At 42.8% G+C, this 13,593-nt stretch overlaps 1 protein-coding gene across 2 annotated transcripts in view; it reads right to left on the reverse strand.

The window, feature by feature from the left end:
* The window catches only part of SYNE2 (spectrin repeat containing nuclear envelope protein 2), a 387,860-nt gene that overhangs the window by 134,692 nt on the left and 239,575 nt on the right, over window positions 1-13,593 (reverse strand). For both annotated transcript variants that reach the window (XM_023517601.1, XM_023517602.1), the window contains 4 exons: window positions 12,706-12,813; window positions 7,394-7,588; window positions 6,692-6,766; window positions 2,262-2,372 (listed from right to left, as the gene is read on the reverse strand). In XM_023517601.1, the coding sequence (XP_023373369.1) occupies window positions 2,262-2,372; window positions 6,692-6,766; window positions 7,394-7,588; window positions 12,706-12,813 (489 nt within the window). The remainder of the gene's footprint in view (window positions 1-2,261; window positions 2,373-6,691; window positions 6,767-7,393; window positions 7,589-12,705; window positions 12,814-13,593) is intronic.

The raw sequence follows: 13,593 nt of genomic DNA on the forward strand, positions 1-13,593 counted from the left end.
GAGGCAGGAGAGGACAGCATGTAGGGGAGTGTCCCTCATCACAGAGGCGGGAGATGGGAGACGAGACAGAGGAGGGGTTTGAGGTAGAAGGCACAGGAAGTGCAAAATTAAGAAATTCTAAGGAATGGGTGACTTCAAGAAGGAGGAGGTAGTCAATAATACCTAATGCTAGATAGCGCAGTGAGGATCAGGACCAAGGAGAGGGAAGTAAACTGGCCTCCCACAGGTCAATGCAGATGAAGGAGAGCCAGAGGCTGAAACTGGACCATAGAGGGGTGGTGGAGCAGAGCACCAGACAAAGTGGCAAATGAAAGTGGAACAGTAACGGACATGGGGAGCGGGATTAAGATGTTCAATTCATTAAGTACCACACTGAGGCAAGGATAGGATATAAACATTAAAGACAAGGCCGCAGTGTTCACATCAAAATGTGCTAAGCCCTAATTGAGGTTCTGAAAGCTAATGGAAAACAAGAAAAGAGACAGCAATTTCCCTTGTAGGATATTGGGCTTCTTGTAGCAGGGCGAGCTGAGACAGGCCTTTGTGGACAAGCAGGAAGTCTACCAGCAGACCAGGAGGAAGGGTATCCAAAGGGACAAAGTGTCTTCTGCACAGTGAGCTGGGTCTATGGGGCCATGAGTTTGTTTGCAGGGGTGGGGCCTTAGGGAAGAAGCTTGGCAGGGAGGAGAAACCTGAATACTTGAGAAAGAGAAGGAAGGAACAGCAGAGGCAGAGGATGTTCCCAACACCTAATGCAGGGCTGGGGTGGGTGCCCAGGGAGGGGTTAGCCCTGGATGGGGGTGAAGGAGGGTGTCATACCACGAGGATGCAGGAGTCTTTCAGGAGCAAAGAGAGATGTATCAGCTTACAGTGTTGTTCTAGAGTGAGGCCTTCTGCCTTCTATTCTGAGAGATTAGATCATAAGAAGGAGAGAGACATACTGCATCTAATTTATATGTGCATTATATGCTACTTTGTTCAAAAAAGGGATGATGGGGAGACCCCACCTATACCCCCAAATACTCTTCAAAGGGAAGTGTGTTAAAGGCTCTGAGGAGATTTTAGGTGCTCCTGTGAGCTATTTGCTTGGTCAGTTTGCATTTTCACATATGCAGTTTTCCTCAGGAAAAGTGCTCTCCTACTTGAGTGTGCAACAGAAAGGGAGATAAGCAGGTCCTGGTGAGGCCATCTTTGCACTGCACAGAGGTAATTCCAGAAGTTTTAAAAGACTCACAATAGCCAAAATATGCAATTAACCTAAGTGTGCAATTAATGGATGAGTGGATAAAGAAAATGTGGTACATGTTTACAATGGAATACTACCCAGCCTTAAAAAGAGAAGGAAATCCTGTCATTTGTGAAAACATGGATAAACCTGGAGGGTGTTGTGTTAAGTGCAGTAAGTCAAGTATAATCTCACTTTTTATGTGTAATCAAAGAAAGTTGAACACAGGGAAGCACAGAATAGAGGGTAGTTACCAGGGGCTGAGAGGGCTGGGAGGAGGAATTGGAAAGATGTAGATCAAAGGACACAAAGTTTCAGGGATACAAGAGGAAAAAACTCAAGAGAATCTATGTATAACACGGCAATTATAGTTAATAACAATGTATATACTCAAAATTGCTGCGAGATTGTGAGGATTCTCACTACCAACCCCCCCAAAGATAAATGTGAGGTAATGCATGTTAATTACTTTGACATTCCACAGTGTATATAGATTTCTCTCTTTCTTTATTCTTGAGACACAGTTTTACTCTGTAGCCCTGGGTAGAGTGCTGGGGCATCATCATAGCTCACAGCAACCTTAAACTCCTGGGCTCAGTTTCCTGAGTAGCTGGGACTACAGGTGCCCACTACAATGCCTGGTTAGTATTTTTGTATTTTAGTAGAGAGGCTGTTCTCAAACTTCTGAACTCAAGGGATCCTCCTGCCTTGTCCTCCCAGAGTGTTAGGATGACAGGCTTGAGCCACTGCGCCTGGCTGATATCTGTATTTTAAAACATTATGCTGTATACCATAAATATGTACGATTTTTTTCACCTGAAAAAAAAATGCACCCCAGGCAGCTTCCCTCCTAAGCATTCTTTCAAACAAGACCGTTCTTTACTAACCCTAATTTTTACTCCTTATGTAACACAGCTGGTTGTGTTAAAGGTTTGGGTGGTACTGAGCAAAAAACAAAGGGAAGAGAAAGAGGAGAAAGTCCTACAAAAAGCTCCCTGCCCCAACCCCCAAACGTGATTGGTGGGCCCAGTGTCACCTGAATGATAGTTCCAGAGGACGAGGACATTCTGTCTTCCTCCATGTGCTTGTCAAGCTTCCCGAGCACAGGCCAGGACCAGGAAGATGGCTCTGCTTTCTTATCTCCATTCTAGCACAGAGGGGAGCAATTTCCAACTATCATCACCAGCACCCCACTCATTCATCTCTTTTATGTAAGACTCCATGGACCAGGCAGTGTAACCATAGCCCTTATTTCCAGCACTCCCCTCATTTTTCATCTATATTTTTTGCTAACTAAAACATGTTTCCAAGTGTGGTTGATCTTTCTGAAGCCTAAAAAATATTTTTTAAAAGTAGGGATGTAGGGTGAGGGTGGTACCTCACACCTTTAATCCCGGCAGTTTGAGAAGCAGGGGCTGAGGATCATGTGAGGTCAGAAGTTTGATATCAGCCTGAGAAAGATCAAGACCCGACCTCTAAAAAAAAACAAAAAACAGAAAAATCAGCTGGGTGAGGTAGTACATGCCTGTAGTCCCAACTATAGAGACTGGGGATGGGGGAAGATTGCTTGAAACCAGGAATTTGAGGTTGTAGTGAGCTATGATGCTACTGTACTCCAGCCTCGGCAACAGAGCAAGACTCTGTCTCCAAATTAAAAAAAAATATGAAAATTTTAAAAACAATGAAAGTAGAGATGCAGTTCATGTCACACAAAGGGGATCTTTAACATAATGCTTTAGTTTTGGGAGGCCAAGGTGGGTGGATTGCCTGTGTACATGGATTTGAGACCAGCCTGAGCAAGAGTGAGATCTCATCTCTAAAAACAGTGGGGCACCTATAGTCTCAGCTGCTCAGGAGGCTGAGGCAAGAGACTATCTTGAGCCCAAGAGTTTGAGGTTGCTCTGAGCTATGATGCCATAGCTCTCTATTGAGGGTGACAAAGTGAGACTGTGGGTCAAAAAAAAAAAAAAAAATAGTGGTTTAAGAATCTAATCTGCTTTGGTAAATATAACTTTCAGTGCTATCTTTAAAATAATAGCTAGATGGGTATAAGAAAAAGTTCTTGACATCACTAATCATCAGAGAAATACCAATTAAAACCACAATGAAATATTGTATACCTGTTAGAATGGCTTTTATAAAAATTATAAAAAATAACAAGTGTTGGCTCGGTGCCTGTGGCTCAAGTGGTTAAGGCGCCAGCCATACACACCTAAGGTGGCGGGTTCGAATCCAGCCCAGGCCCACGAAACAACAATGATGGCTGCAACCGGAAAAAAAATAGCCAGGTGTTGTGGCGGGCGCCTGTGGTCCCAGCAACTTGGGAGGCTGAGGTAGGAGACTCGCTTGAGCCTAGGAGTTGGAGGTTGCTGTGAGCTATGCCACGGCACTCTACCCAGGGGGATAGCTTGAGGCTCTGTCTCAAAAAAAAAAAAAAAATAACAAGTGTTGGCTCAGCGCATGTAGCTCAGTGGTTAGAGCACCAGGCATGTACACCACGGCTGGCAGATTCAAACCCAGCCCAGGTCTGCTAAACAACAATGACAACTGCAATCAAAAAAATAGCCGGGCATTACGGTGGGTGCCTGTAGTCCCAGCTACTTGGAAGGCTGAGGCAAGAGAATCACATAAGCCCAAGAGTTTGAGGTTGTTGTGAGCTGTGATGCCACAGCATTCTACTGAGGGCGATACAGTAAAAAAAAAAAAAAAAGTGTTAATGAGGTTGTAAAGAAAACACTTGTATACTGTAGGTGGGAATGTAAATTTGTACAGTCATTATGGAAAACAATATGGAGGTTTCTCGACAAATTAAAAATGTAACTCCCAGATGATCCTGCAATCCCACTACTGGGTATATAATCTAAAGGAAATGAAATCAATGTGTTGAAGAAATATGTAGATTCCCAAGTTCACTGTTCATTCACAACAACCAAGATATGAATAACATAAGTGTACTCAACAGATGAATGGATAAAGAAAATGTGGGACAGGCTCAGCGCCTCTAGCTCAGAGGCTAGGGCACCAGCCACATACACTGGCACCGGTGGGTTCAAATCCAGCCTGGGCCTGCCAAACAACAATGACAACTACAACCAAAAAATAGCCAGGTGCCTGAAGTCCCAGCTACTTGGGAGGCTGGGGCAAGAGAATTGTTTAAGCCCAAGAGTTTGAGGTTGCTGTGAGCAGTGATGTCACAGTACTCTACTGAGGGCGACACAACAAAGTGAGACTCTGTTTCAAAAAAAAAAAAAAAGAATGAAAGAAGAAAATGTGGTATATATACACAGTGGAATGTTATTCAACCTTAAGAAGAAGGAAATTCTATTATTTGCAATACGATGGACGAATCTGGAAGACGTTCTGTTAATGAAGCAAGCCAGGCACTGAAGCACAAACACTGTGTGATTTTCCACGTATGTGGAATATAGAAAAGTCCGACTCACAGACACAGAGAGTGAAATGACAGTTGCCAGTAACTGAAGGGAGGGAATGGTAGGGGGTTGGGAAACATTTATCAAAAGACATACAATTTCAGTTGGACAGGAGGAGTATGTTCAAGAGATCTGTACATATTGAAGGCTACAGTTAGTATACAGTTGAAAATTGCAAAGAGTAGCAAAAGACCAACTTCATTTCCTTTGGGCTGTATACCCAGCGATGGGATTGCTAGGCCATACAGTAGTTCTGTTTTTAATTTTTTGTTGTTGTTGTTGCAGTTTTTGGCCAGGGCTGGGTTTGAACCCGCCACCTTTGGCATATGGGGCCAGTGCCGTACTTGTTGAGCCACAGGCACTGCCTGTTTTTAATTTTTGGAGAAACTTTTATTCTGTTTTCCATTTTCCACAAAAAATAAGCATACACATGCTAATTAGCTCAATTTAGCCATTCCACAATGTATATACACATATACTGTACCAAGACATGCTGTATACCATAAAAGTATATAATTTTTACTTGTTAACTTAAAAAACACAGCTTGATGAACATGCACTTTTTGTTGTTGTCAAAAATGCACAACAAATACTGTAAGCACCAGCTCAGGCACAAATACCAAATTTCAAATACCAGTATCTCAAATTAACATCATACTCAAATGCACTCTTGTTAGCCCTGGTCTTTGTCCATTCTCACAATACCCAACAGGAGCGTGATCCGTTAGCAAAGTTACCTGAGGGTGGAAGAACTCAGTAAACCTGTACTCTTCCCCGTGGCACCAGCCAGTTGCGCCTCCTCCATCCTCTACGATAGTGGTTCTCAACCTTCCTGGTGACCCCCAACCATAAAATTATTTCTGTTGCTACTTCATAACTGTAATTTTTTTCTTTTTCTTTCTGTTTTTTTTTTTGAGACAGAGCCTCAAGCTGTCACCCTGAGTAGAAGGCTCTGGCATCACAGTTCACAGCAACCTCCAACTCCTGAGCTCAAGCGATTCTCCTGGTTCTGCCTCCCAAGAAGCTGGGACTACAGGTGCCCGCCACAACGCCTGGCTATTTTTTGCTTGCAGCCGTCACTGTTGTTTGGCGGGCGTGGGTTGGATTCAAACCTGCCAGCTCAGATGTATGTAGCTGGCCCCTTAGCCGCTTGAGCCATAGGGACCAAGCCCACAACTGTAATTTTGCTACTGTTATGAATCATAATGTAAATATCTGATATGTAGGATGGTCTACCCTGTGAAAGGGTTGTTGACTCCCAAAGGGGTCAGGACCCACAGGTTGAGAAGCGCTGCTCTAGGATAAGAGGGCTGTACTACCTGACAATGGTGCTATTTAACAATCTATAAAATGAGCATAAAATAAGGCTAGTGGTTACATGTAAGTCATAAAAACTATAATTTGCTTATTCCTATTGGCATAAGACCCATTATAAGTTTTTTGTTTGTTTGTTTTGTTTTTTGCAGTTTTTGGCCAGGGCAGGGTTTGAACCCACCACCTCTGGTATATGGGCCCAGTGCCCTAGTCCTTGAGCCACAAGCGCCACCCCCCATTTTAAGTTTTGTTTGTAAAGTGTGAAATGGATGGACTGCTGTCACTGTCTCATTCAACCAATTATAATGAAGTAGGAAGAATTCGCAGCATTAGTTGCTAATGTAACTCTTCCTGTCCTTGGTGATGCTGTTTGAGACCAAAAAAGTAATTAAAATATGGGGGGGGGAGTTCTTAAAAAATCACACCAGGAGTGCCAACCAAACAGCATTCGTTCAAAACTTCAGAGCCAAGTCCTCAGAAGTCAGGATACAGCAGAGAACCTCTTCATCTTCTCCCTGAATGACATTCATCCCACTTTCACATGAAGTAGGTTTACATGCACTCAAATGTTAATAACACAGATCTATTTCAATCATACTTGAAAAATATCAACATTAATTTTTCCAATCCTTAGGTTTCCATTCATTTTAAGATCTTTTCATTGACCTCCTTTTAGAAATTTAGTTCTAACAAACTTTAACAAGAATATGAGTTTCTTTACTTCACTCTTCACGGAGCCTTCTTCTGCCTCTTCCGCGACAGCTGCCAGCAAGGACAAGGAGCCTGTTCTATTCACCTGGAAGGCACAGCATAAAACAGCAAGAACACCCACGGTCAGTCTGCCGCTCCACGTCACCAGGATCCTGGCCCGACTGCATTTTTATGTAGCTAATATTTTACTTACTTTATCTGAAATGCCCACCCATGCAAGCAGCCTCTCGGTCCTGTACCTTTCAGCTCATCCAGCCAAATACCCAGACTGTCAAATCTTAGGTCTGTTCATTTGTATTCCTTCCCTGCTGTGGCCCCTCACCAAACAATTAAAGAATGTGATTCATCAATGCAGGTGCAGAGGGAGCTTAGAGAGGCACTGGGCCATCTCTGAGTTTCCAAGAGGCTGACTTTTCTATAGGAAGACACTTCACAGGGTGGCTCAGCCCACCTGCCCAAGGCATTTCACTAGCACACCCTGAAGTAACTCAGGCGTGAGAATTCTGGGTTGAATTCTGGGTTGAGTCCAGAGAGACACACCCTGAGGATGTCTAGCCACTGGTAAACAGCCTCAAGTACAGTATGTCCACTTTAAAAAATTCCTTTACTATGGGCCATAGACAGAGATGCTACAGTTTTTTCAGGTGAAAAACATTACCCCTCCATGCTCTTGTGTAACGTGGGACCAGCGTTCGCCTGGAATCATACCCACCTTCCACTCAGAAACATCCCTCTCTGCCTCTTCCCCCTCCTCGGGCACTGCAGCTGACGGCATTTCTCTTTCTGCTTCTTGTTGTTGCTTTAAATGCTGGTGAAGGTTTAGCACGGTGGCCTTCAAGTCCACCAAGAGGTCCTCTTTTTTCTGGTTCAAACTCAGAATCTGCTTTTCCATACCTTCAATTTCTCCCTGTGCAGAAAAAGTGTTTGCATTGTTTTGGGAAGTGTGAGGCCATAGCTTGCCCTGAGGAGACTGCCCTCTTTAGTATAAGGGATAAACTTTTCTCTGTGTTTTTGGTTTGTGAAGGCGGGAAATGGCCTCCGATAACAGTGTAGTTCCTCTCCAACTAGGCCCTGTGTGGGGCTTATGAAAAGTCTTAGCCTCACCAAAGACTTGTGAATCAGAATCTCTGAGGGGTCGAACCAAAGCACAGAAATTTATACAAAGCTCTATAGATAATCGTTGTGGATAGCCAGGAATGGGGGCCACTGCTCTAGCCATAGGACCCAGTGCCCAGGGGCCAGGGCCTGGGGCCTGCACTCTAAGAAGTGCAGCAAACTTCCTTATGGATACTTCCTATCTTGTCACACAGAATATGTCACACAGGAGACATGTCCCAAGTCTCCCCAGAAATTCCTACGTAGGCTAACATTTGGAAACGGCTGAGAGAAAATAGGTGAGAAATTTCATTCCCTAATTATTGCTTCTGAAGCCTCATTTATTATTCCAAATTTAGGTACAGTGAAAGCTTCCTGCCAAATCCGAGTGAACAAAGCAGTTCAGTGTAAAAACTGGGAATAACAGACACATGATCCATAATGTTATATTCAACATCTATATTATTGATATATGCAAATAAAAGTTATTACATGTGCCACATATACAGATGCCCACTGTGTAAGAGGAATATGGAATCAAAGAATCCTAGATGCGGACGGAATGGCAGGTGTCAAATCGTCAACATCCTCCTCTCTAGCACCTCTCAGATGAATCATCCACCCTGCTTGAGCTCTTAAGAGTTGCATCAGAAGGCAGCTGCTCCTTCTCAAAAAATAGTCATGTGGGGCAGTGCCTGTGGCTCAGTGAGTAGAGCGCTGGCTCCATATACCGAGGGTGGTGGGTTCAAACCCAGCCCCAGCCGAACTGCAACAAAAAAATAGCTGGGCATTGTGGTGGGTACCTGTAGTCCCAGGTACTCGGGAGGCTGAGGCAAGAGAATCACCTAAGCCCAGAAGTTGGAGGTTGCTGTGAGCTGTGACGCCACAGCACTCTACCAAGGGTGATAAAGTGAGACTCTGTCTCTAAAAAAGAAAACACACAAAAAAATCATGTGTTTGAAATTTGTTCCTAATATATTTCTTAACCCCCCATTCTTTTTTCTCCTTCTTTCCATCCATCCATCTGACAAATATTCATAGAATCATTAATTTTTTTAAATCTCAGAATGTTAGGGGGTATGGATGTTTTGTTTACATACTTTATTTTGTACAGATTGAGCCAAAGTTGTACACATGTGTCCTTCACCTAGTAGAATCGTTAATTTTTTTACAGACAGAAATGTAACACATCTCTGCCTACAGGGAGAGTTCTGAAGTCCAGAGAAAGAAGGTGATTTGTGCAAAGCTGCAGCTGGGCTTCCTGTGGCTCTACCACTCATAGTCCTGCACCAAGGCCCCTATTCTGTCTGAACTCAAAATTCCTGTGACACAACAAATGTTTAAATGAAATCGGAGTTGGCCGTGGTTTGTGTTCCACTTCTAATGAAATCATGCCTCCCAACAAGAGCAGTACTTCAGCCTCCTGAACAGCACTTAAACAGAATGGTCTGCTCAGCTGTCAGCACTATGGGAGGGGCAGCCGGACACAGAGCAGCCACCCCAAAGTGGAATCTGCAAACCCTTGGGGGGCCAGAGTCTGCAAGGCCAAAGATCCTTCTCATGATAATACTGAATGTTATTTGCCTTTTTCCTCGTGTTAGCATTTGTATTGACAGCATGAAAGCAACTGTGGGTAACACTACCAGCACTTTGTAGGAGTCAGGGCAGGAATACCAACTATATGCTTTGTTACTGAGCTCTACACCTTAAAAAAAAAAAAGCCAGTTTCGCTTAAGATGTCCTTGACAAAAATACATGTCTTAGTTCATTTCTGCTGTTATGATAGAATATCTGTGACTGGGTAGTTTGTAAGGAACAGAAATTTATTTCTCACACGTCTGGAAGTCCAAGACTCGGGTGTGGGCAGGTTTGGTGCCTAATGAGGGTGGTGCTCTGTGACCAAGGTGGTGCACTGAACACAGCATCTTCCAGAGAGGAGGAATGCTGTGTCCTCACATGGCAGAAGGCAGGAAGGCAAAAGGAACAAACTCCCTCCATCAAGCCCTTTTAAGAGAGCACCTAGTCCTCCTGGTGAGGGAGGAGCCTCATGACTCCGCCACCTCTCAGAGGCCACACCTTGTCGTACTATTGCACTGGGGATTGAGTTTCAACATGAATTTTCAGAGAGATGAAAACATCCAAACCCTAGCAACAGGTATTTTTAATATTCTTTGTGAAAAAGTGGGAAGTATGCATAAAACACTTCTGCTACATACCAAGGTACAGTGGTTGAGGGAAGGGATTTATGTCATTGTTTGAGTTGTAAGCTGAACTACCCTTTTTCATCAAACACAATTTTTGCTTGGAAAAGACCCAGTGGATAAACTGTACTTAGGAACTTAACTACTAAAAGATTTTTCTGGAGATAGATGTTAATATTAACAAATGTAATTTTTAAAAAATAATGATTATTGGCCTGGTGTCTATAGTTCAGCTGGTTGAGTGCCAGCCACGTACACTGAAGGTGGCAGGTTCGAGCCCAGGCTGGGCCTGCCAAACAGAAATGATAACTGCAACCAAAAAATAGCCAGGTGGGCGCCTGTAGTCCCAGTTACTTGGGAGGCTGAGGCAAGAGAATTGCTTAAGCCTAAGAGTTTAAGGTTGCTGTGAGCTGTGACGCCACAACACTCTACCGAGGGCGACAAGAGTGAGACTCTGTCTCCAAAAAAAAAAAAAAAAATGCTGACTACTGAAATGTGGTAACATCTGGATGATCTGCACAACTCAGTGAAATAAGATTTTCCAAATGACCAGGCATGATGTCATAAAATCACACACAGTGTCCCCATCAATTAGTAAGAGGTGAATAATGTGTACACATGGACATAGAATAATGGACAGTAAAGACTCAGGGTGGGAAGATGGGAAGTGATGAGGGGTGAAAAATTACTCAAGGGATACAATGGACATTATTTGGGTGATGTTTGCATTAAAAGAAAACCAAAAAAAATTGTATTATTGTTTGAGTTGTGAGACCTTCTTGCTCTACCAGATTCTGAACTTCACATTTTGCTCCATATCCACATAACTGAACGGCACTTGTACCCCCTAAGTCTACTTGTTAAATTCATGCATAGTTAGAAGGTCCACTCGCAGTGCAAGGCAGACCAATGGATTTTCATGTAAGAGTATGTAAAGTTCTTTGACATGGCTTCAGATTCCACTTTACAACTAACTTGCAAGTAATTTCCACTTGTTTCAGTGTCGTTTCAAAGAAAAAGTACCCACAGTTATTCAGAAGGGCAATTGAAATATTCCATCCTTTTCCAAGTACATGGCTTTGAGAGTTTGGATTATCTTTATGTACTTCAAACCAAACTCTAGGCCTCAACAGACTGAATGCAGAAACAGATGAGAATCTGTCTTCTATGGAGCCAGACGTTAAAGAGATTTACAAAAATGTAAAACAATGTTGCCCTTCTCACTCGTTTTGCTTTTAAAAATATAATCACTTTAATAAAAAAGTTATTTCTAGGCTTGCCTGGACAACATGGTGAGACCCCCATTTCTAAAAAGAAATAAAAATTTTAAAAATGTTATTTCTATCATCGTGTAATGGGCTTATTACTATTATTTAAAAATAAACTAAATAAATATTTTTATATTTCTGAGTTTCAATTTTTGTATTAGTAGATATTAACTCATAGAAATAAAAGTTCTTTGGGGTCCCCAGATTTTTTTTTTTTTGCAATTTTTGGCTGGGGCTGGGTTTGAACCTGCCACCTCTAGCATATGGGGCCAGAGTCCTCCTTTGAGCACAGGTGCCACCCCCCCCCCCAGATGTTTTCATGTAAAGGAATTTTGACATTTTTACAATATTGAGTCTTTAATACTGAGTCGGTATGAATGAGTCCACCACTTCATGGCTGTGTCACCCTGCACTTTCCTGTACTTCTCTGTGATGTTAAATAACTTGCCCTAGATCTCACAGCCAGCTTTGACAGCACCATATTCATTGCCTGCCTGCATCAACTCAATGGCAGGGAAAAAAGTAGCTCCTAGCACACAGACAGGTTTTGTTCATTATAGAAATATAAAGACTAGAAAAAACCTAGCAGTTAAGGGGGTTAGCATGTAGATCACTGAAACTGAATTCACAGGACACGGCCTTTTTTCTTTTTTCTTTTTTTTTGAGACAGAGTCTCACTATGTTGTCCTCAGTAGAGTGCCGTGGTGTCACAGGTCACAGCAACCTCAAACTCTTGGGCTTAAGTGATTCTATTGCCTTGGCCTCCCGAGTAGCTGAGACTACAGGTGCATGCCACAGTGACCAGCTATTTTTTTTTTTTTTTGGTTGCAGTTGTCATTGTTGTTTTAGCAGGCCCAGGCTGGGTTCTAATCTGCCAGCTCCAGTGCATGTGGCTGGAGCCATTGAGCTAGGGGTACCGCTGACACTGCCAGTTCTAGCACATGGCATCACTGCTCAGCACGCACAGCTGTTCATTAGAACAGTGTTCAGGGTCTTTCCCTCTTAAACTCAGCCAGCCCACACTGCCTGACCTCTATCCCAGAAAGTCAGGCTGCCCAAATATCCTGCATTATATCAGGCCCTTTGGAACAAGAACAGATTCAGGCCAAAATGAGCCAAGCTGAGGCGATAGGGTGCTTAAAAGGTCCCTATTAAGGAAGGAGGTGTGTGACCCTGGTCCAGTTTCTGAGGTTAGGGCTGCTCAGCCTACAGAAATGGCTTGTCTTCAGTAAACATCAGAAGGTACAATTTTCATCATTCCTTAGTATGATAATTATATAATCACCTATTTTATGAATCAGGAATGGAAAATAAATACAAACAGAAAATATCTTCAATTGGAAGAGAGAAGTTTAGGAAATTAACTACTACTACAAAGGCTGCTAGACACCAGTGGCTTAGAAAGTATTGAATGAACGATGGACAAATGCAGCATATCCATATGAATGAAAGAAACGTACCTGTACAGGTGACATATGTTCAAGGGAGAACTGAGCTGAATAATTATTTAAGATCTGTTCCAAATGTTCTATTTCTTCGTCACATTCATGAGTCTGTTTTATGACTACCTATAAAATATCCCCCCAAAAGAAGAATTTTTGTCATAATCGAAGGACTAGATTAATGGACTACTTCCATTTTCTATCCCCATCGGAAGTTCCAATCAACAAATATGTACCCATTCAGATGTCAATAGGTCTAACTACAGAGAACGTTTGCAAAGCTGGTATTTGACCTTCTTGCTCTACCAAATGCCAGGGCACTTTGGGCTCTACTGTGCTTGGAGTTCGAATCTCATTAGACACACCTTTACTCTTAAGTATTTCCAGTCTACTGGGCTTGTTCTGGGAAGTGTTTTATGGCATATCAACATAAATTTGCTAAATTTTTATGAAATTACTGGTAAGTCACATCTGTTATTTTAATACATGGGATATATATTCCCGAGGGGGGAGGGTGTTACACATCGAAAGGTAACATTACTGATTCCGAATGGACAGAGTATCTGATTGGAGTCATGATGGGTTTTCTTCATCCAGATACCTGCTACCCCTTGGGGATCAGCAATGTACATTTTATGAGTAAGAGGTTGTGGGTTAAAGAGTGGTCTGAATTTGCAGAATAAGGCAAAACTAACCAGAATGGAACTTGGAATCTAGTGTTTGAAGGGAGTAACAGACCTCAGAACTATTGATGGACTACAACATATGACTAAGTATCACGAAAGAGTTTTCAACAGAAAGCCTAGGTACTTCTTTGGTATGCTTCATAAAGAAGCAAAATGCTGGCTCGGCGCCTGTGGCTTAAGCGGCTCAGGCGCCAGCCACATACACCTAAGGTGGCGGGTT

Source organism: Otolemur garnettii, unplaced genomic scaffold (genome assembly GCF_000181295.1).
Source record: "Otolemur garnettii isolate 467f Iridium unplaced genomic scaffold, OtoGar3 scaffold00115, whole genome shotgun sequence".
Classification (NCBI taxonomy): Eukaryota; Metazoa; Chordata; class Mammalia; order Primates; family Galagidae; genus Otolemur; species Otolemur garnettii.